The sequence below is a fragment of the Lissotriton helveticus genome, chromosome 1_2, assembly GCF_964261635.1.
Source record: "Lissotriton helveticus chromosome 1_2, aLisHel1.1, whole genome shotgun sequence".
NCBI classification, from domain to species: Eukaryota; Metazoa; Chordata; class Amphibia; order Caudata; family Salamandridae; genus Lissotriton; species Lissotriton helveticus.
In genome coordinates this window covers 419119025-419139079 of record NC_136058.1, presented here as the reverse complement: position 1 = coordinate 419139079, position 20055 = coordinate 419119025, and the positions used below count along the sequence as shown (strand labels likewise).

The 20055-nt window shown below is 54.7% G+C and overlaps 1 protein-coding gene across 2 annotated transcripts in view; it reads right to left on the bottom strand.

Moving 5' to 3' along the window:
• The window catches only part of LOC144807191 (E3 ubiquitin-protein ligase TRIM11-like), a 297802-nt gene that overhangs the window by 12593 nt on the left and 265154 nt on the right, over positions 1–20055 (bottom strand). For both annotated transcript variants that reach the window (XR_013606133.1, XM_078673072.1), the window contains exons 6-7: positions 3280–3300; positions 3158–3187 (exon numbers count right to left, since the gene is read on the bottom strand). Coding sequence is in view for 1 of the 2 variants with exons in the window: in XM_078673072.1 (XP_078529198.1) it covers positions 3158–3187; positions 3280–3300 (51 nt within the window). In the remaining variant the exon portion in view is untranslated. The remainder of the gene's footprint in view (positions 1–3157; positions 3188–3279; positions 3301–20055) is intronic.

The window sequence follows — 20055 nt, the reverse complement described above, 5'->3', positions numbered from 1 at the left end:
TCAACAATGCCCATGCTGTGCAGCATTAACAAAAGGCAATAGCAGAGCTAGTCTTCTAAAAGGCGAGACCTATTGGCATTGCCAATGCATGTTACAAGGGAAGTCATCACCTCTCTGTTGGTGTAGGTGATCTATGGTGAGTTATCTGCCCTTCCTGTTGTTGTGTGAGCTAGAAGTGGGCACCACCCTGCAAGCTCAAGTCGGGCTCGAGCCCGATGCCTGGCTCTAGATCCACCGGGCCCTCCAAGCCCAAACAAAGCCAAGCTTTCTTGTGGCTTCAGCCTGTTACCCATGCTCTAACCTCATGTGCTTAGAAATGAAGACAAAGCCTGAATCTTTGGTGAAAAGAGGAGAGAGAAAGAGATAACCATCTAGTGTCTAAATCACACACGTAGCTAGGCCTTTTTGCCGCACATGGCGTCACAGCCTTTGCTGCCCCGTGGTGGCTGTAAGAGCAAGGGGGGTGGGTGGGGGGGTTGCTGGCGACTGATTCCTGCTTTTCTTGCACGACTACAGGTAAGAGCAGGGGTGGTGAGAGGCTGCAGTCCTCAAAACACATGCGTCTCTGGCGGAACCCCCCCCACACCCCACCTTGGTACGCCACTGGAAATACAAAAAAACATGGGATCAGTTTCAGCTTCCCCATATGGATAAACTGTGTGATCCTAGGCAAATATTTGATTCCACAGCATCTCCTTTTCCTTCTTTACAACACACAAAAGCACCTTGTGATATGCGAGTTCAGTATGTGTGCTGTACAGACGCCCGCGGCGTTTGATTGAAGAGGGTATAATGGCAGCGGGGGTGATATAATGTTACTCCTTATGTAGTAAGAATCAAGACCACTTATAGGGTTACACCATAGTCCTCTAATGACATTGTCATCTGAGAGGGGGTTGTGGGGGGGATGTTTGCTAACCATTTCTTAAAATAAATACCTCTGAATGTAGTGATATCATCTGGTATACTAAGGTCAAACGGTTCCGTATTATTTCTGAATCTTGAAGAAAGTTTATCGTAATTTTACATGATGTTTGTCGCGTGATTTATATGACAAATATTTTCCAGGCTCGGTTCTCGGTACGGGCTCTTGGAGCCACGGCAGAGCTCTGGCTCGGCTCTCTGTTCATTTGTCTGGTGTGAGCCCGGTGAGTCGGGCCGCCTTCTTGTGACGGTGAGCTGCATCACGTGACCTCTCCAGCAGTGAGCCACGCCCCCCCCTGGTACGTCACAGCATCAGAAAGGCTTTTTGAAGGTCCCGAGTTTGAGATTGCTGGATATTAGGGGCATATTTACAAGCCCCTATCGCAACAGGAACATCACTTTTAGTGGCGTTCCTGTGGCGATATGGGCTTCCCCTTATTTACAAGCCAGCTCTAAGCCACTTAACGTGGCTCAACGCTGCCTTGTAAATAAGGCCCCCTTTCATGCTGTACTTAGAGTGAAAGGGGGGCAATTGGTGTTGCGGTGGGATTTACACAGCAACACCCATTGATTTTGACGCTGATCCCTATTTACAAGGGTGGCGTAAATATGAGGCAGCACCAAACTTAAGACCAGGGAAAACCTGGTCTTAAATAGGCGAAACGAGGAGAAACGGTTAATGTCTCCTCGTTTTTGTTGTTTCCATGTGTGTTGCATTGTGCAGCACACATAAAACAGCAAAAGGCCATTGATAGTTTATGTGCAGGAAGGTGTTGAGGTAACGGGTTTTTAGGAACCCGCTGGCGTCAGGGGACAACACCCGAAGACCTCTGAGTTCTCCCTTGTTCCGGACCACAGAAACACGGAGTCTTCTAGTCGCAGTCAAAGATCAAGGTTTATTGGTAGCTACCAAGTAACACGTGTCCCAGAAGTACACCACACGGGGAGTAGGTTCTTGGGAGACTGTTCGTTTTTACAGAACCAGCCTTCTCCTTATATACAAGATACATGGCTTCAAGCAAGAATTCTTGAGTTTATGGTATGGCAATATACATATTTCTACAATAATACAAAGAGCGAAGTCATGTAAGCAAGCCCATATTTTAGATGTCCAGTCAGTTGATAGATTACCCAGTTAGGCCTGGAACTCCCATCAGATATCGATGAAACTCAATAAAGAAAGGTACAACCCAGTCATAAAACTGGCCATAAACAAGGAACGTGGACAGGTGCATGTTTGCAGAAAGCATGGTCTGTATGTAGTGAATGGTTCGTGGAATGTTATGCGTAGATGCTATCGCATTCGGCCACTGGGCGAGGAGCTGCCTAAACAGGTTTGGCCGAAGACAGTGGAGTCAGTTGGGACAGGTCAGGGGAAAGTCACGAAAGGTGGACGTGTCTATTAGGATCAAGCTCGACCTTTAATTGACTTATCATGAGGGCAAGATGCAAGATGGATGCCGTTCACAAAATGGAGTTTAAGGGATGGGACGGAAACTGTGATTTAGGGGTGTTGGCAACCCTCGATTGTAACGCAAATACATAGGAATGATGTCCTAATCATTATCGGTTCGTAGACACCAAAATCGTCTCGGTACGTTGAGGTTTCGAGACACGGGTATTGGACCTCGATATCGGAAGAACAACAGGGTCCGGATTTTGAGAACCAGTGTCCCTTTCTGCACATAAACAATCATTAAAATTTTTTTGACATTTTGTAACTTTCATGTGTGCTGCATTTAGCCGCACACAAAGAAGTTGCAAAACACCATTTAAAGATTGTTTTTGCGCAGGAAGCGACACCTTCCTGCACATAAATGATCTTCCCCTCAATGCAGAGACCCTTGCACTATGGTGCAAGGGTGCTTGCACTATGGTGCAAGGGTGCTTGCTTTGGCACTAGGCAGCTAAAGTTTGCACCAGCTCAGAGGGAAATGCAGGGCTGCACCATACTTTTGTAAATACGGTGCAGCCTGCATTTCAGAAGTGGTGGAGCTCAGCGTTATGCCAAGGAGCCTAAAGCAGCGCTCCACACTTTGTTGTAAATATGCCCCTTAGTTTATCTATCATTATGTAACGATGCAATGGTACCAAATCCAGTCAAAAGGCATAGAATCAGATTTAATAAACTGAATGAAAACACAACAAGTACAAAGTAGACCCCACCCTCCCACTTCCTGTGATCATCACATCAGTTACCAGTCCCCTCTTAAGCCTTTATTGTTTTACTTACATTCGAAGCATTTGACGTGTTCATAAAATTCTAAAGTGAAACAGAGAAAATATGGAGTTAGAAACAACTTTGAGATAAATAAATAAATCATGTGAAATCTTTTTTAGATTTATTTAACTTACCTAATTCAGCGAGGAAGGTTTCTGTGTTAAAGAAGAAAAACAAAGACATCCGTTATGGCCGAAGAGCAGCAGAGCCAACCGGCATTGTACCAAGGTCTCTTTAATCCAGACATTCATCCCGCCCTCCATCCCTCACCCACCCAGGGCCGCATTTACAACAATGGTACACAGGGCAGCGCTGCGCGCCACTTTTCTGCGCTGCGCTGCGCTTCTCCGCTTCTCCGCTTCAAAAGAAAAGGGCAGGAATAGCCATATCTATGAGCTACAGCGCATTCCTTGCCTCTATCACTGCGCTGCCACAAATGCTGTCATGCACCAATGTGTTGTTTTTGTGCACAAAGGAACACCTTCCTGCCCCAAAACAACCCTTACGTCACCCCTGGGGAGGCGTAGGCTTATTCCGCATTCCCGGATTTATGTTATGTTGTAAATCTGTGAATGTGTCAAATGCCATGGGTGGAGCATGGGAACACCCACCGCAACGCCCACGGCACGCCTCCCAGAGGCACTGCCTTACACCTTCTCTATGAGGCCACGTAAAGCCACACAGGGTTGCGTTCCTTGGCCTCATAGATGAGACATGGGAACGCCCACCGCAACGCCCAAGGCACGCCTCCCGGAGGCAGTCTGAGGCACTGCCTTACACCTTCTCTATGAGGCCACGTAAAGCCACGCAGGGTTGCGTTCCTTGGCCTTTTAGATGAGACATGGGAACACCCACCGCAACGCCCACGGCACGCCTCCAGGAGGCAGTCCGAGGCACTGCCTTACACCTTCTCTACGAGGCCACGTAAGGCCACGCAGGGTTGCGTTCCTTGGCCTCATAGATGAGACATGGGAACACTCACCGCAACGCCCACGGCACGCCTCCCTGAGGCAGTCTGAGGCACTGCCTTACACCTTCTCTATGAGGCCATGTAAAGCCACGCAGGGTTGCGTTCCTTGGCCTCATAGATGAGACATGGGAACGCCCACCGCAACGCCCACTGCACGCCTCCAGGAGGCAGTCTGAGGCACTGCCTTACACCATCTCTATGAGGCCATGTAAAGCCACGCAGGGTTGCGTTCCTTGGCCTCATAGATGAGACATGGGAACACCCACTGCAACGCCCACGGCATGCCTCCCTGAGTCAGTCTGAGGCACTGCCTTACGCCTTCTCTATGAGGCCACGTAAAGCCACGCAGGGTTGCGTTCCTTGGCCTCATAGATGAGACATGGGAACGCCCACCGCAACGCCCACGGCACGCCTCCAGGAGGCAGTCTGAGGCACAGCTTACACCTTCTCTATGAGGCCATGTAAAGCCACACAGGGTTGCGTTCCTTGGCCTCATAGATGAGACATGGGAACGCCCACCGCAACGCCCACGGCACGCCTCCCTGAGGCAGACTGAGGCACTGCCGTACACCTTCTCTACGAGGCCATGTAAAGCCACGCAGGGTTGCGTTCCTTGGCCTGATAGATGAGACATGGGAACGCCCACCGCAACGCCCACGGCATGCCTCCCGGAGGCAGTCCGAGGCACTGCCTTACACCTTCTCTATGAGGCCACGTAAAGCCACGCAGGGTTGCGTTCCTTGGCCTCATAGATGAGACATGGGAACGCCCACCGCAACGCCCACGGCACGCCTCCAGGAGGCAGTCTGAGGCACTGCTTACACCTTCTCTATGAGGCCATGTAAAGCCACGCAGGGTTGCGTTCCTTGGCCTGATAGATGAGACATGGGAACGCCCACCGCAACGCCCACGGCACGCCTCCCTGAGGCAGTCTGAGGCACTGCCGTACACCTTCTCTATGAGGCCACGTAAAGCCACGCAGGGTTGCGTTCCTTGGCCTGATAGATGAGACATGGGAACACCGACCGCAACGCCCACAGCACTCCTCCCGGAGGCAGTCCAAGGCACTGCCTTACACCTTCTCTACGAGGCCATGTAAAGCCACGCAGGATTGCGTTCCTTGGCCTGATAGATGAGACATGGGAACACCCACCGCAACGCCCACGGCACGCCTCCCTGAGGCAGTCTGAGGCACTGCCTTACACCTTCTCTACGAGGCCACGTAAAGCCACGCAGGGTTGCGTTCCTTGGCCTCATAGATGAGACATGGGAACACCCACCGCAACGCCCACGGCACGCCTCCAGGAGGCAGTCTGAGGCACTGCCTTACACCTTCTCTATGAGGCCATGTAAAGCCACGCAGGGTTGCGTTCCTTGGCCTCATAGATGAGACATGGGAACACCCACCGCAACGCCCACGGCACGCCTCCCGGAGGCAGTCTGAGGCACTGCCTTACACCTTCTCTACGAGGCCACGTAAAGCCACGCAGGGTTGCGTTCCTTGGCCTGATAGATGAGACATGGGAACACCCACCGCAACGCCCACGGCACGCCTCCCTGAGGCAGTCTGAGGCACTGCCTTACACCTTCTCTATGAGGCCATGTAAAGCCACGCAGGGTTGCGTTCCTTGGCCTCATAGAAGAGACATGGGAACACCCACCGCAACGCCCACTGCACGCCTCCAGGAGGCAGTCTGAGGGACTGCCTTACACCTTCTCTATGAGGCCACGTAAAGCCACGCAGGGTTGCGTTCCTTGGCCTCATAGATGAGACATGGGAACGCCCACCGCAACGCCCACGGCACGCCTCCAGGAGGCAGTCTGAGGCACTGCTTACACCTTCTCTATGAGGCCATGTAAAGCCACGCAGGGTTGCGTTCCTTGGCCTGATAGATGAGACATGGGAACGCCCACCGCAACGCCCACGGCACGCCTCCCTGAGGCAGTCTGAGGCACTGCCGTACACCTTCTCTATGAGGCCACGTAAAGCCACGCAGGGTTGCGTTCCTTGGCCTGATAGATGAGACATGGGAACACCGACCGCAACGCCCACAGCACTCCTCCCGGAGGCAGTCCAAGGCACTGCCTTACACCTTCTCTACGAGGCCATGTAAAGCCACGCAGGGTTGCGTTCCTTGGCCTGATAGATGAGACATGGGAACACCCACCGCAACGCCCACGGCACGCCTCCCTGAGGCAGTCTGAGGCACTGCCTCACACCTTCTCTACGAGGCCACGTAAAGCCACGCAGGGTTGCGTTCCTTGGCCTCATAGATGAGACATGGGAACACCCACCGCAACGCCCACGGCACGCCTCCAGGAGGCAGTCTGAGGCACTGCCTTACACCTTCTCTATGAGGCCATGTAAAGCCACGCAGGGTTGCGTTCCTTGGCCTGATAGATGAGACATGGGAACACCCACCGCAACGCCCACGGCACGCCTCCCGGAGGCAATCTGAGGCACTGCCTTACACCTTCTCTACGAGGCCACGTAAAGCCACGCAGGGTTGCGTTCCTTGGCCTGATAGATGAGACATGGGAACACCCACCGCAACGCCCACGGCACGCCTGCCTGAGGCAGTCTGAGGCACTGCCTTACACCTTCTCTATGAGGCCATGTAAAGCCACGCAGGGTTGCGTTCCTTGGCCTCATAGATGAGACATGGGAACGACCACCACAACGCCCATGGCACGCCTCCCTGAGGCAGTCTGAGGCACTGCCTTACACCTTCTCTACGAGGCCACGTAAAGCCACGCAGGGTTGCGTTCCTTGGCCTCATAGATGAGACATGGGAACGCCCACCGCAACGCCCACGGCACGCCTCCAGGAGGCAGTCTGAGGCACAGCTTACACCTTCTCTACGAGGCCACGTAAAGCCACGCAGGGTTGCGTTCCTTGACCTCATAGATGAGACATGGGAACACCCACCGCAACGCCCACTGCACGTCTCCAGGAGGCAGTCTGAGGGACTGCCTTACACCTTCTCTATGAGGCCACGTAAAGCCACGCAGGGTTGCGTTCCTTGGCCTCATAGATGAGACATGGGAACACCCACCGCAACGCCCACTGCACGCCTCCAGGAGGCAGTCTGAGGGACTGCCTTACACCTTCTCTATGAGGCCACGTAAAGCCACGCAGGGTTGTGTTCCTTGGCCTCATAGATGAGATTGCGAGTCCTGCGCCAACATAGCGTCATTAAAAGTCACGCTCCAGCAGCGCCGGCCTCTTGTAAATGAGACCCTCGGTGTGTAGTTTATTAGACCCCACAGGCCAACAGCTTTAACCCTTCTCACAGCCAAGAGGTGGTAGGCCACGTGTATTGCACTGTAGGACAGGTAGTTTGCATGAAGGGAGCCTCAAAACCCATGGACGTTGTGTGGGAACAACCACAGCAACACCTTGGACTGAAAGAAAAGCAAGGCGGAGACTTCCGTTCTTACTCCATATCTACGAGGCCATGCAACGCCGCGCAGGATGGCTTTGCATGACCTAGAAAGTTTTTAGTTTTTTTTAGATTTATATAGCGCAAACTCGACCCAAAGATATCAAATATCAGAGCGCTTTACATTAGCACCATTTGACACATTCATTTTTGTTAGGCACAGGGAGATTAAGTGAGTTGCCTAAATTCACTGGATGTTGAGCGTCTATTGCTGAGATTCGAACCCGGTTCCGCAACTTCGAGGTTGACCTCTCTAGCCGTAAGGATACATACTCTCCCCTATGTATGGGTCTGCACACTGTGCCTTTGGAGTGTCACAAAAGTAACGCTCCGGAGGTGCAATTGTTCCACAATGGGGTTGTAAATATGCCCTAAATTGTATAAGATTCCTACAAAAGTCTCAACGAGGTGGAATCCCTGATTCTCCCGACAGCTTGTTATACCCTCGTAAGCAACCCACATCAACAGCAGACTTGCTTTCACTTTAGCTATGCCCTCCAACCCATCCTACCCTTCCTCCACTCCTCTGACCTAATCTCTTCTCCTTCCATTAACTCACCACAATCACATTCTTCATAGCCCCCTACCTCAAGCCTCTCCAACATGACCAAGGGACTCCATCCCGCCTCACTTTACTTGCACAAGAGTATATCTGTGACCCTTCCTGACTGTAATAGGGCTGATTGACTTTTATCAAAAAATCAACCTTAAGGAGTTTTTCTCCAGTTACTTAAAACCACTTATTAAACCACTTATTTTGCTTCCATTGACTGCTTCAACTCACTAGTTTAATTCTGTATGAAAATCAACTTCCTTACAAAACCATGGTGGATTCGTGCTCTGGTTACTAACAGGCAATCTTCATCGTCCGCAGTCCTCATCACAGTCAATTACTTGTGAGGGGCGCCCACCTCGTAGACAAGACCAAAACCAGGAAGTAGGAGCGGTCCTGCACTAATCCCACCCGTTTAGAGTGGTAAAAGACCTGGTCATACCCCTTCCACGTCCTGATGTGCCAAGCCATCTGAGGCCAGTAGATTCAGGAAACGAGTGAGGGCTGTATCGACTGTGACAAACACTACGGACTAAGGATCATGAAGATCGCTTTATTTATTTATTTAATGCAATTTTCTATAGCGCGAACATTACCCAAAGATGTCAGAGCGCTTTACAAAAGAACCAGCTGCGTTACATAAGGACTTTGGATAACATGAGTTTCATAAAAGATATAAACAGTACAAGAAATGCAAATGTACAAGTTGTAAAGTCACTTAAGGAAGAGCTACAAACAGATAAACGCTGGCAAGCAACCAGAGCATTATCCCTACGTCCTACGTCCTCGTCACAGTCAATTACTCGTGAGGATACCAAAGCCAAGACTGGCCAAAGAATCACAGTAATCAGACAAAAACTGGAGAAGCCTCTCATGAAGTACAAAAAGAACAGTTGATGGACAGAATGTAGAACAATGTCATACATTCACCCCAGTACAGAGATCTGGGCCTAAATCCATCGTTTTTCTGCTCACCATGCCATTCCAGTTTGGACCCAGCCATATGCAAATCAGTCTTGACCCTGTGCCTCATGGGAATAGTCCAGCCCAAACTGCCAAGCCAGGCCCTCCCTGGACTGGAAACAAGCATCCTGGGACCGGTTTCGGGCTTGCAGCCCTCATCAGCCAGGATAGCTTGACTCCAGTGGTGTGGAGAGCACGGGACTCACGTCTGAGCATAGCCGTCCCACTCGGGGTGACAAATGAAAAAACAACAATTGATGGACAGAATGCAGAACAATGTAATACATTCACCCCAGTGCGGAGATCTGGGCCTAAATCCATTGTTTTTTTGCTCACCATGCCATTCCAGTTTCGACCCAGCCATATGCAAATCAGTCTTGACCCTGTGCCCCATGGGAACAGTCCAGTCAGACCTGCCAGGCCAGACCAGGTCCTCCCTGGACTGGAAACAAGCATCCTAGGACCGGTTTCGGGCTTTCAGCCCTCATCAGCCAGGATAGATTGGTGAGAAGTGAGAGCTACAGACAGTGAGGGGGCAGGGTTCATGTGAAGAGAAGTGAGAGCTACAGACAGTGAGGGGCCAGGGTTCAGGTGAGAAGTGAGAGCCACAGACAGTGAGGGGTCAGGGTTCATGTGAAGAGAAGTGAGATCCACAGACAGTGAGGGGCCAGGGTTCAGGTGAGAAGTGAGAGCCACAGACAGTGAGGGGTCAGGGTTCATGTGAAGAGAAGTGAGAGCCACAGACAGTGAGGGGCCAGGGTTCAGGTGAAGAGAAGTGAGAGCTACAGACAGTGAGGGGGCCAGGGTTCAGGTGACAGAAATGAGAGCTACAGACAGTGAGGGACTAGGGTTCTGGTGAGAAGTGAGAGCCACAGACAGTGAGGGGCCAGGGTTCAGGTGAGAAGGGAGAGCTACAGTCAGTGAGGGGCAGGGTTCAGGTGAGAAGTGAGAGCTACAGTCAGTGAGGGGTCAGGGTTCATGTGAAGAGAAGTGAGATCCACAGACAGTGAGGGGCCAGGGTTCAGGTGAGAAGTGAGAGCCACAGACAGTGAGGGGTCAGGGTTCATGTGAAGAGAAGTGAGAGCCACAGACAGTGAGGGGCCAGGGTTCAGGTGAAGAGAAGTGAGAGCTACAGACAGTGAGGGGGCCAGGGTTCAGGTGACAGAAATGAGAGCTACAGACAGTGAGGGACTAGGGTTCTGGTGAGAAGTGAGAGCTACAGACAGTGAGGGGCCTGGGTTCAGGTGAAGAGAAGTGAGAGCCACAGACAGTGAGGGGCCTGGGTTCATGTGAAGAGAAGTGAGAGCCACAGACAGTGAGGGCCAGGGTTCAGGGGAGAAGTGAGAGCCACAGACAGTGAGGGGCCTGGGTTCAGGTGAAGAGAAGTGAGAGCCACAGACAGTGAGGGGCCAGGGTTCAGGTGAAGAGAATGAGAGCCACAGACAGTGGGGGGCAGGGTTCAGGTGAAGAGAAGTGAGAGCTACAGACAGTGAGGACCAGGGTTCAGGTGAAGTGAAGTGAGAGCCACAGACAGTGAGGGGCAGGGTTCAGGTGAGAAGTGAGAGCCACAGACAGTGAGGGGCCAGGGTTCAGGTGAAGAGAAGTGAGAGCCACAGACAGTGAGGGGCCAGGGTTCAGGTGAAGAGAAGTGAGAGCCACAGACAGTGAGGGGCCAGGGTTCAGGTGAAGAGAAGTGAGAGCTACAGACAGTGAGGACCAGGGTTCAGGTGAAGATAATGAGAGCCACAGACAGTGAGGGGCAGGGTTCAGGTGAGAAGTGAGAGCCACAGACAGTGAGGGGCCAGGGTTCAGGTGAAGAGAAGTGAGAGCCACAGACAGTGAGGGGCCAGGGTTCAGGTGAGAAGTGAGAGCCACAGACAGTGAGGGGCCAGGGTTCAGGTGAAGAGAAGAGAGAGCTACAGACAGTGAGGGACCAGGGTTCAGGTGAAGTGAAGTGAGAGCCACAGACAGTGAGGGGCCAGGGTTCAGGGGAGAAGTGAGATCCACAGACACTGAGGGGCCAGGGCTCAGGTGAGAAGTGAGAGCCACAGACAGTGAGGGGCCAGGGTTCAGGTGAGAAGTGAGAGCTACAGACAGTGAGGGGCCAGGGTTCAGATGAGAAGAGAGAGCCACAGACAGTGAGGGGCCAGGGTTCAGGTGAAGAGAAGTGAGAGCTACAGACAGTGAGGGGCCAGGGTTCAGGGGAGAAGTGAGATCCACAGACAGTGAGGGGCCAGGGTTCAGGGGAGAAGTGAGATCCACAGACAGTGAGGGGCCAGGGTTCAGGTGAGAAGTGAGAGCCACAGACAGTGAGGGGTCAGGGTTCATGTGAAGAGAAGTGAGAGCCACAGACACTGAGGGGCCAGGGCTCAGGTGAGAAGTGAGAGCCACAGACAGTGAGGGGCCTGGGTTCAGGTGAAGAGAAGTGAGAGCCACAGACAGTGAGGGGCCAGGGTTCAGGTGAGAAGTGAGAGCCACAGACAGTGAGGGGCCTGGGTTCAGGTGAGAAGTGAGAGCCACAGACAGTGAGGGGCCAGGGTTCAGGTGAGAAGTGAGAGCCACAGACAGTGAGGGGCCTGGGTTCAGGTGAGAAGTGAGAGCCACAGACAGTGAGGGGCCTGGGTTCAGGTGAGAAGTGAGAGCCACAGACAGTGAGGGGCAGGGTTCAGGTGAGAAGTGAGAGCCACAGACAGTGAGGGGCCAGGGTTCAGATAAGAAGTGAGGGCCACAGACAGTGAGGGGCCAGGGTTCAGGTGAGAAGTGAGAGCCACAGACAGTGCAGGGGCCAGGGTTCAGGGGAGAAGTGAGAGCCACAGACAGTGAGGGGCCAGGGTTCAGGTGAGAGTAGTGAGAGCCACAGATAGTGAGGGGCCAGGGTTCAGGTGAGAGTAGTGAGAGCCACAGACAGTGAGGGGCCAGGGTTCAGGGGAGAAGTGAGGGCCACAGACAGTGAGGGGCCAGGGTTCAGGTGAGAAGTGAGAGCCACAGACAGTGAGGGGCCTGGGTTCAGGTGAGAAGTGAGAGCCACAGACAGTGAGGGCCTGGGTTCAGGTGAGAAGTGAGAGCCACAGACAGTGAGGGGCCTGGGTTCAGGTGAGAAGTGAGAGCCACAGACACTGAGGGGCCAGGGTTCAGGGGAGAAGTGAGAGCCACAGACAGTGAGGGGCCTGGGTTCAGGTGAAGAGAAGTGAGAGCCACAGACAGTGAGGGGCCAGGGTTCAGGTGAGAAGTGAGAGCCACAGACAGTGAGGGGCAGGGTTCAGGTGAGAGTAGTGAGAGCCACAGACAGTGAGGGGCCAGGGTTCAGGTGAGAAGTGAGAGCCACAGACAGTGAGGGGCCAGGGTTCAGGTGAGAAGTGAGAGCCACAGACAGTGAGGGGCCAGGGTTCAGGTGAAGAGAAGTGAGAGCCACAGACACTGAGGGGCCTGGGTTCAGGTGAGAAGTGAGAGCCACAGACAGTGAGGGGCCAGGGTTCAGGTGAAGAGAAGTGAGAGCCACAGACACTGAGGGGCCTGGGTTCAGGTGAAGAGAAGTGAGAGCCACAGACAGTGAGGGGCCAGGGTTCAGATGAGAAGAGAGAGCCACGGACAGTGAGGGCCAGGGTTCAGGAGATAAGTGAGAGCTACAGACAGTGAGGGGCCAGGGTTCAGGAGATAAGTGAGAGCTACAGACAGTGAGGGGCCAGGGTTCAGGTGAGAAGTGAGAGCTACAGACACTGAGGGGCCAGGGTTCATGTGGCAGAAGTGAGAGCCACAGACAGTGAGGGGCCAGGGTTCAGGTGAAGAGAAGTGAGAGCCACAGACAGTGAGGGGCCTGGGTTCAGGTGAGAAGTGAGAGCCACAGACAGTGAGGGGCCTGGGTTCAGGTGAGAAGTGAGAGCTACAGACACTGAGGGGCCAGGGTTCATGTGGCAGAAGTGAGAGCCACAGACAGTGAGGGGTCAGGGTTCATGTGAAGAGAAGTGAGAGCCACAGACAGTGAGGGGCCAGGGTTCAGGTGAAGAGAAGTGAGAGCTACAGACAGTGAGGGGGCCAGGGTTCAGGTGACAGAAATGAGAGCTACAGACAGTGAGGGACTAGGGTTCTGGTGAGAAGTGAGAGCCACAGACAGTGAGGGGCCAGGGTTCAGGTGAGAAGGGAGAGCTACAGTCAGTGAGGGGCAGGGTTCAGGTGAGAAGTGAGAGCTACAGTCAGTGAGGGGTCAGGGTTCATGTGAAGAGAAGTGAGATCCACAGACAGTGAGGGGCCAGGGTTCAGGTGAGAAGTGAGAGCCACAGACAGTGAGGCGTCAGGGTTCATGTGAAGAGAAGTGAGAGCCACAGACAGTGAGGGGCCAGGGTTCAGGTGAAGAGAAGTGAGAGCTACAGACAGTGAGGGGGCCAGGGTTCAGGTGACAGAAATGAGAGCTACAGACAGTGAGGGACTAGGGTTCTGGTGAGAAGTGAGAGCTACAGACAGTGAGGGGCCTGGGTTCAGGTGAAGAGAAGTGAGAGCCACAGACAGTGAGGGGCCTGGGTTCATGTGAAGAGAAGTGAGAGCCACAGACAGTGAGGGCCAGGGTTCAGGGGAGAAGTGAGAGCCACAGACAGTGAGGGGCCTGGGTTCAGGTGAAGAGAAGTGAGAGCCACAGACAGTGAGGGGCCAGGGTTCAGGTGAAGAGAATGAGAGCCACAGACAGTGGGGGGCAGGGTTCAGGTGAAGAGAAGTGAGAGCTACAGACAGTGAGGACCAGGGTTCAGGTGAAGTGAAGTGAGAGCCACAGACAGTGAGGGGCAGGGTTCAGGTGAGAAGTGAGAGCCACAGACAGTGAGGGGCCAGGGTTCAGGTGAAGAGAAGTGAGAGCCACAGACAGTGAGGGGCCAGGGTTCAGGTGAAGAGAAGTGAGAGCCACAGACAGTGAGGGGCCAGGGTTCAGGTGAAGAGAAGTGAGAGCTACAGACAGTGAGGACCAGGGTTCAGGTGAAGATAATGAGAGCCACAGACAGTGAGGGGCAGGGTTCAGGTGAGAAGTGAGAGCCACAGACAGTGAGGGGCCAGGGTTCAGGTGAAGAGAAGTGAGAGCCACAGACAGTGAGGGGCCAGGGTTCAGGTGAGAAGTGAGAGCCACAGACAGTGAGGGGCCAGGGTTCAGGTGAAGAGAAGAGAGAGCTACAGACAGTGAGGGACCAGGGTTCAGGTGAAGTGAAGTGAGAGCCACAGACAGTGAGGGGCCAGGGTTCAGGGGAGAAGTGAGATCCACAGACACTGAGGGGCCAGGGCTCAGGTGAGAAGTGAGAGCCACAGACAGTGAGGGGCCAGGGTTCAGGTGAGAAGTGAGAGCTACAGACAGTGAGGGGCCAGGGTTCAGATGAGAAGAGAGAGCCACAGACAGTGAGGGGCCAGGGTTCAGGTGAAGAGAAGTGAGAGCTACAGACAGTGAGGGGCCAGGGTTCAGGGGAGAAGTGAGATCCACAGACAGTGAGGGGCCAGGGTTCAGGGGAGAAGTGAGATCCACAGACAGTGAGGGGCCAGGGTTCAGGTGAGAAGTGAGAGCCACAGACAGTGAGGGGTCAGGGTTCATGTGAAGAGAAGTGAGAGCCACAGACACTGAGGGGCCAGGGCTCAGGTGAGAAGTGAGAGCCACAGACAGTGAGGGGCCTGGGTTCAGGTGAAGAGAAGTGAGAGCCACAGACAGTGAGGGGCCAGGGTTCAGGTGAGAAGTGAGAGCCACAGACAGTGAGGGGCCTGGGTTCAGGTGAGAAGTGAGAGCCACAGACAGTGAGGGGCCAGGGTTCAGGTGAGAAGTGAGAGCCACAGACAGTGAGGGGCCTGGGTTCAGGTGAGAAGTGAGAGCCACAGACAGTGAGGGGCCTGGGTTCAGGTGAGAAGTGAGAGCCACAGACAGTGAGGGGCAGGGTTCAGGTGAGAAGTGAGAGCCACAGACAGTGAGGGGCCAGGGTTCAGATAAGAAGTGAGGGCCACAGACAGTGAGGGGCCAGGGTTCAGGTGAGAAGTGAGAGCCACAGACAGTGCAGGGGCCAGGGTTCAGGGGAGAAGTGAGAGCCACAGACAGTGAGGGGCCAGGGTTCAGGTGAGAGTAGTGAGAGCCACAGATAGTGAGGGGCCAGGGTTCAGGTGAGAGTAGTGAGAGCCACAGACAGTGAGGGGCCAGGGTTCAGGGGAGAAGTGAGGGCCACAGACAGTGAGGGGCCAGGGTTCAGTTGAGAAGTGAGAGCCACAGACAGTGAGGGGCCTGGGTTCAGGTGAGAAGTGAGAGCCACAGACAGTGAGGGCCTGGGTTCAGGTGAGAAGTGAGAGCCACAGACAGTGAGGGGCCTGGGTTCAGGTGAGAAGTGAGAGCCACAGACAGTGAGGGGCCTGGGTTCAGGTGAGAAGTGAGAGCCACAGACACTGAGGGGCCAGGGTTCAGGGGAGAAGTGAGAGCCACAGACAGTGAGGGGCCTGGGTTCAGGTGAAGAGAAGTGAGAGCCACAGACAGTGAGGGGCCAGGGTTCAGGTGAGAAGTGAGAGCCACAGACAGTGAGGGGCAGGGTTCAGGTGAGAGTAGTGAGAGCCACAGACAGTGAGGGGCCAGGGTTCAGGTGAGAAGTGAGAGCCACAGACAGTGAGGGGCCAGGGTTCAGGTGAGAAGTGAGAGCCACAGACAGTGAGGGGCCAGGGTTCAGGTGAAGAGAAGTGAGAGCCACAGACACTGAGGGGCCTGGGTTCAGGTGAGAAGTGAGAGCCACAGACAGTGAGGGGCCAGGGTTCAGGTGAAGAGAAGTGAGAGCCACAGACACTGAGGGGCCTGGGTTCAGGTGAAGAGAAGTGAGAGCCACAGACAGTGAGGGGCCAGGGTTCAGATGAGAAGAGAGAGCCACGGACAGTGAGGGCCAGGGTTCAGGAGATAAGTGAGAGCTACAGACAGTGAGGGGCCAGGGTTCAGGAGATAAGTGAGAGCTACAGACAGTGAGGGGCCAGGGTTCAGGTGAGAAGTGAGAGCTACAGACACTGAGGGGCCAGGGTTCATGTGGCAGAAGTGAGAGCCACAGACAGTGAGGGGCCAGGGTTCAGGTGAAGAGAAGTGAGAGCCACAGACAGTGAGGGGCCTGGGTTCAGGTGAGAAGTGAGAGCCACAGACAGTGAGGGGCCTGGGTTCAGGTGAGAAGTGAGAGCTACAGACACTGAGGGGCCAGGGTTCATGTGGCAGAAGTGAGAGCCACAGACAGTGAGGGGTCAGGGTTCATGTGAAGAGAAGTGAGAGCCACAGACAGTGAGGGGCCAGGGTTCAGGTGAAGAGAAGTGAGAGCTACAGACAGTGAGGGGGCCAGGGTTCAGGTGACAGAAATGAGAGCTACAGACAGTGAGGGACTAGGGTTCTGGTGAGAAGTGAGAGCCACAGACAGTGAGGGGCCAGGGTTCAGGTGAGAAGGGAGAGCTACAGTCAGTGAGGGGCAGGGTTCAGGTGAGAAGTGAGAGCTACAGTCAGTGAGGGGTCAGGGTTCATGTGAAGAGAAGTGAGATCCACAGACAGTGAGGGGCCAGGGTTCAGGTGAGAAGTGAGAGCCACAGACAGTGAGGCGTCAGGGTTCATGTGAAGAGAAGTGAGAGCCACAGACAGTGAGGGGCCAGGGTTCAGGTGAAGAGAAGTGAGAGCTACAGACAGTGAGGGGGCCAGGGTTCAGGTGACAGAAATGAGAGCTACAGACAGTGAGGGACTAGGGTTCTGGTGAGAAGTGAGAGCTACAGACAGTGAGGGGCCTGGGTTCAGGTGAAGAGAAGTGAGAGCCACAGACAGTGAGGGGCCTGGGTTCATGTGAAGAGAAGTGAGAGCCACAGACAGTGAGGGCCAGGGTTCAGGGGAGAAGTGAGAGCCACAGACAGTGAGGGGCCTGGGTTCAGGTGAAGAGAAGTGAGAGCCACAGACAGTGAGGGGCCAGGGTTCAGGTGAAGAGAATGAGAGCCACAGACAGTGGGGGGCAGGGTTCAGGTGAAGAGAAGTGAGAGCTACAGACAGTGAGGACCAGGGTTCAGGTGAAGTGAAGTGAGAGCCACAGACAGTGAGGGGCAGGGTTCAGGTGAGAAGTGAGAGCCACAGACAGTGAGGGGCCAGGGTTCAGGTGAAGAGAAGTGAGAGCCACAGACAGTGAGGGGCCAGGGTTCAGGTGAAGAGAAGTGAGAGCCACAGACAGTGAGGGGCCAGGGTTCAGGTGAAGAGAAGTGAGAGCTACAGACAGTGAGGACCAGGGTTCAGGTGAAGATAATGAGAGCCACAGACAGTGAGGGGCAGGGTTCAGGTGAGAAGTGAGAGCCACAGACAGTGAGGGGCCAGGGTTCAGGTGAAGAGAAGTGAGAGCCACAGACAGTGAGGGGCCAGGGTTCAGGTGAGAAGTGAGAGCCACAGACAGTGAGGGGCCAGGGTTCAGGTGAAGAGAAGAGAGAGCTACAGACAGTGAGGGACCAGGGTTCAGGTGAAGTGAAGTGAGAGCCACAGACAGTGAGGGGCCAGGGTTCAGGGGAGAAGTGAGATCCACAGACACTGAGGGGCCAGGGCTCAGGTGAGAAGTGAGAGCCACAGACAGTGAGGGGCCAGGGTTCAGGTGAGAAGTGAGAGCTACAGACAGTGAGGGGCCAGGGTTCAGATGAGAAGAGAGAGCCACAGACAGTGAGGGGCCAGGGTTCAGGTGAAGAGAAGTGAGAGCTACAGACAGTGAGGGGCCAGGGTTCAGGGGAGAAGTGAGATCCACAGACAGTGAGGGGCCAGGGTTCAGGGGAGAAGTGAGATCCACAGACAGTGAGGGGCCAGGGTTCAGGTGAGAAGTGAGAGCCACAGACAGTGAGGGGTCAGGGTTCATGTGAAGAGAAGTGAGAGCCACAGACACTGAGGGGCCAGGGCTCAGGTGAGAAGTGAGAGCCACAGACAGTGAGGGGCCTGGGTTCAGGTGAAGAGAAGTGAGAGCCACAGACAGTGAGGGGCCAGGGTTCAGGTGAGAAGTGAGAGCCACAGACAGTGAGGGGCCTGGGTTCAGGTGAGAAGTGAGAGCCACAGACAGTGAGGGGCCAGGGTTCAGGTGAGAAGTGAGAGCCACAGACAGTGAGGGGCCTGGGTTCAGGTGAGAAGTGAGAGCCACAGACAGTGAGGGGCCTGGGTTCAGGTGAGAAGTGAGAGCCACAGACAGTGAGGGGCAGGGTTCAGGTGAGAAGTGAGAGCCACAGACAGTGAGGGGCCAGGGTTCAGATAAGAAGTGAGGGCCACAGACAGTGAGGGGCCAGGGTTCAGGTGAGAAGTGAGAGCCACAGACAGTGCAGGGGCCAGGGTTCAGGGGAGAAGTGAGAGCCACAGACAGTGAGGGGCCAGGGTTCAGGTGAGAGTAGTGAGAGCCACAGATAGTGAGGGGCCAGGGTTCAGGTGAGAGTAGTGAGAGCCACAGACAGTGAGGGGCCAGGGTTCAGGGGAGAAGTGAGGGCCACAGACAGTGAGGGGCCAGGGTTCAGGTGAGAAGTGAGAGCCACAGACAGTGAGGGGCCTGGGTTCAGGTGAGAAGTGAGAGCCACAGACAGTGAGGGCCTGGGTTCAGGTGAGAAGTGAGAGCCACAGACAGTGAGGGGCCTGGGTTCAGGTGAGAAGTGAGAGCCACAGACAGTGAGGGGCCTGGGTTCAGGTGAGAAGTGAGAGCCACAGACACTGAGGGGCCAGGGTTCAGGGGAGAAGTGAGAGCCACAGACAGTGAGGGGCCTGGGTTCAGGTGAAGAGAAGTGAGAGCCACAGACAGTGAGGGGCCAGGGTTCAGGTGAGAAGTGAGAGCCACAGACAGTGAGGGGCAGGGTTCAGGTGAGAGTAGTGAGAGCCACAGACAGTGAGGGGCCAGGGTTCAGGTGAGAAGTGAGAGCCACAGACAGTGAGGGGCCAGGGTTCAGGTGAGAAGTGAGAGCCACAGACAGTGAGGGGCCAGGGTTCAGGTGAAGAGAAGTGAGAGCCACAGACACTGAGGGGCCTGGGTTCAGGTGAGAAGTGAGAGCCACAGACAGTGAGGGGCCAGGGTTCAGGTGAAGAGAAGTGAGAGCCACAGACACTGAGGGGCCTGGGTTCAGGTGAAGAGAAGTGAGAGCCACAGACAGTGAGGGGCCAGGGTTCAGATGAGAAGAGAGAGCCACAGACAGTGAGGGCCAGGGTTCAGGAGATAAGTGAGAGCTACAGACAGTGAGGGGCCAGGGTTCAGGAGATAAGTGAGAGCTACAGACAGTGAGGGGCCAGGGTTCAGGTGAGAAGTGAGAGCTACAGACACTGAGGGGCCAGGGTTCATGTGGCAGAAGTGAGAGCCACAGACAGTGAGGGGCCAGGGTTCAGGTGAAGAGAAGTGAGAGCCACAGACAGTGAGGGGCCTGGGTTCAGGTGAGAAGTGAGAGCCACAGACAGTGAGGGGCCTGGGTTCAGGTGAGAAGTGAGAGCCACAGACAGTGCAGGGGCCAGGGTTCAGGTGAGAAGTGAGAGCCACAGACAGTGAGGGGCCAGGGTTCAGGTGAGAAGTGAGAGCCACAGACAGTGAGGGGCCTGGGTTCAGGTGAGAAGTGAGAGCCACAGACAGTGAGGGGCCAGGGTTCAGGTGAGAAGTGAGAGCCACAGACAGTGAGGGGCCTGGGTTCAGGTGAGAAGTGAGAGCCACAGACAGTGAGGGGCCAGGGTTCAGATGAGAAGTGAGAGCTACAGACAGTGAGGGGCCAGGGTTCAGGTGAAGAGACGTGAGAGCCACAGACAGTGAGGGGCCTGGGTTCAGGTGAGAAGTGAGAGCCACAGACAGTGAGGGGCCAGGGTTCAGGTGAGAAGTGAGAGCCACAGACAGTGAGGGGCAGGGTTCAGGTGAGAAGTGAGAGCCACAGACAGTGAGGGGCCAGGGTTCAGATAAGAAGTGAGGGCCACAGACAGTGAGGGGCCAGGGTTCAGGTGAGAAGTGAGAGCCACAGACAGTGCAGGGGCCAGGGTTCAGGTGAGAAGTGAGAGCCA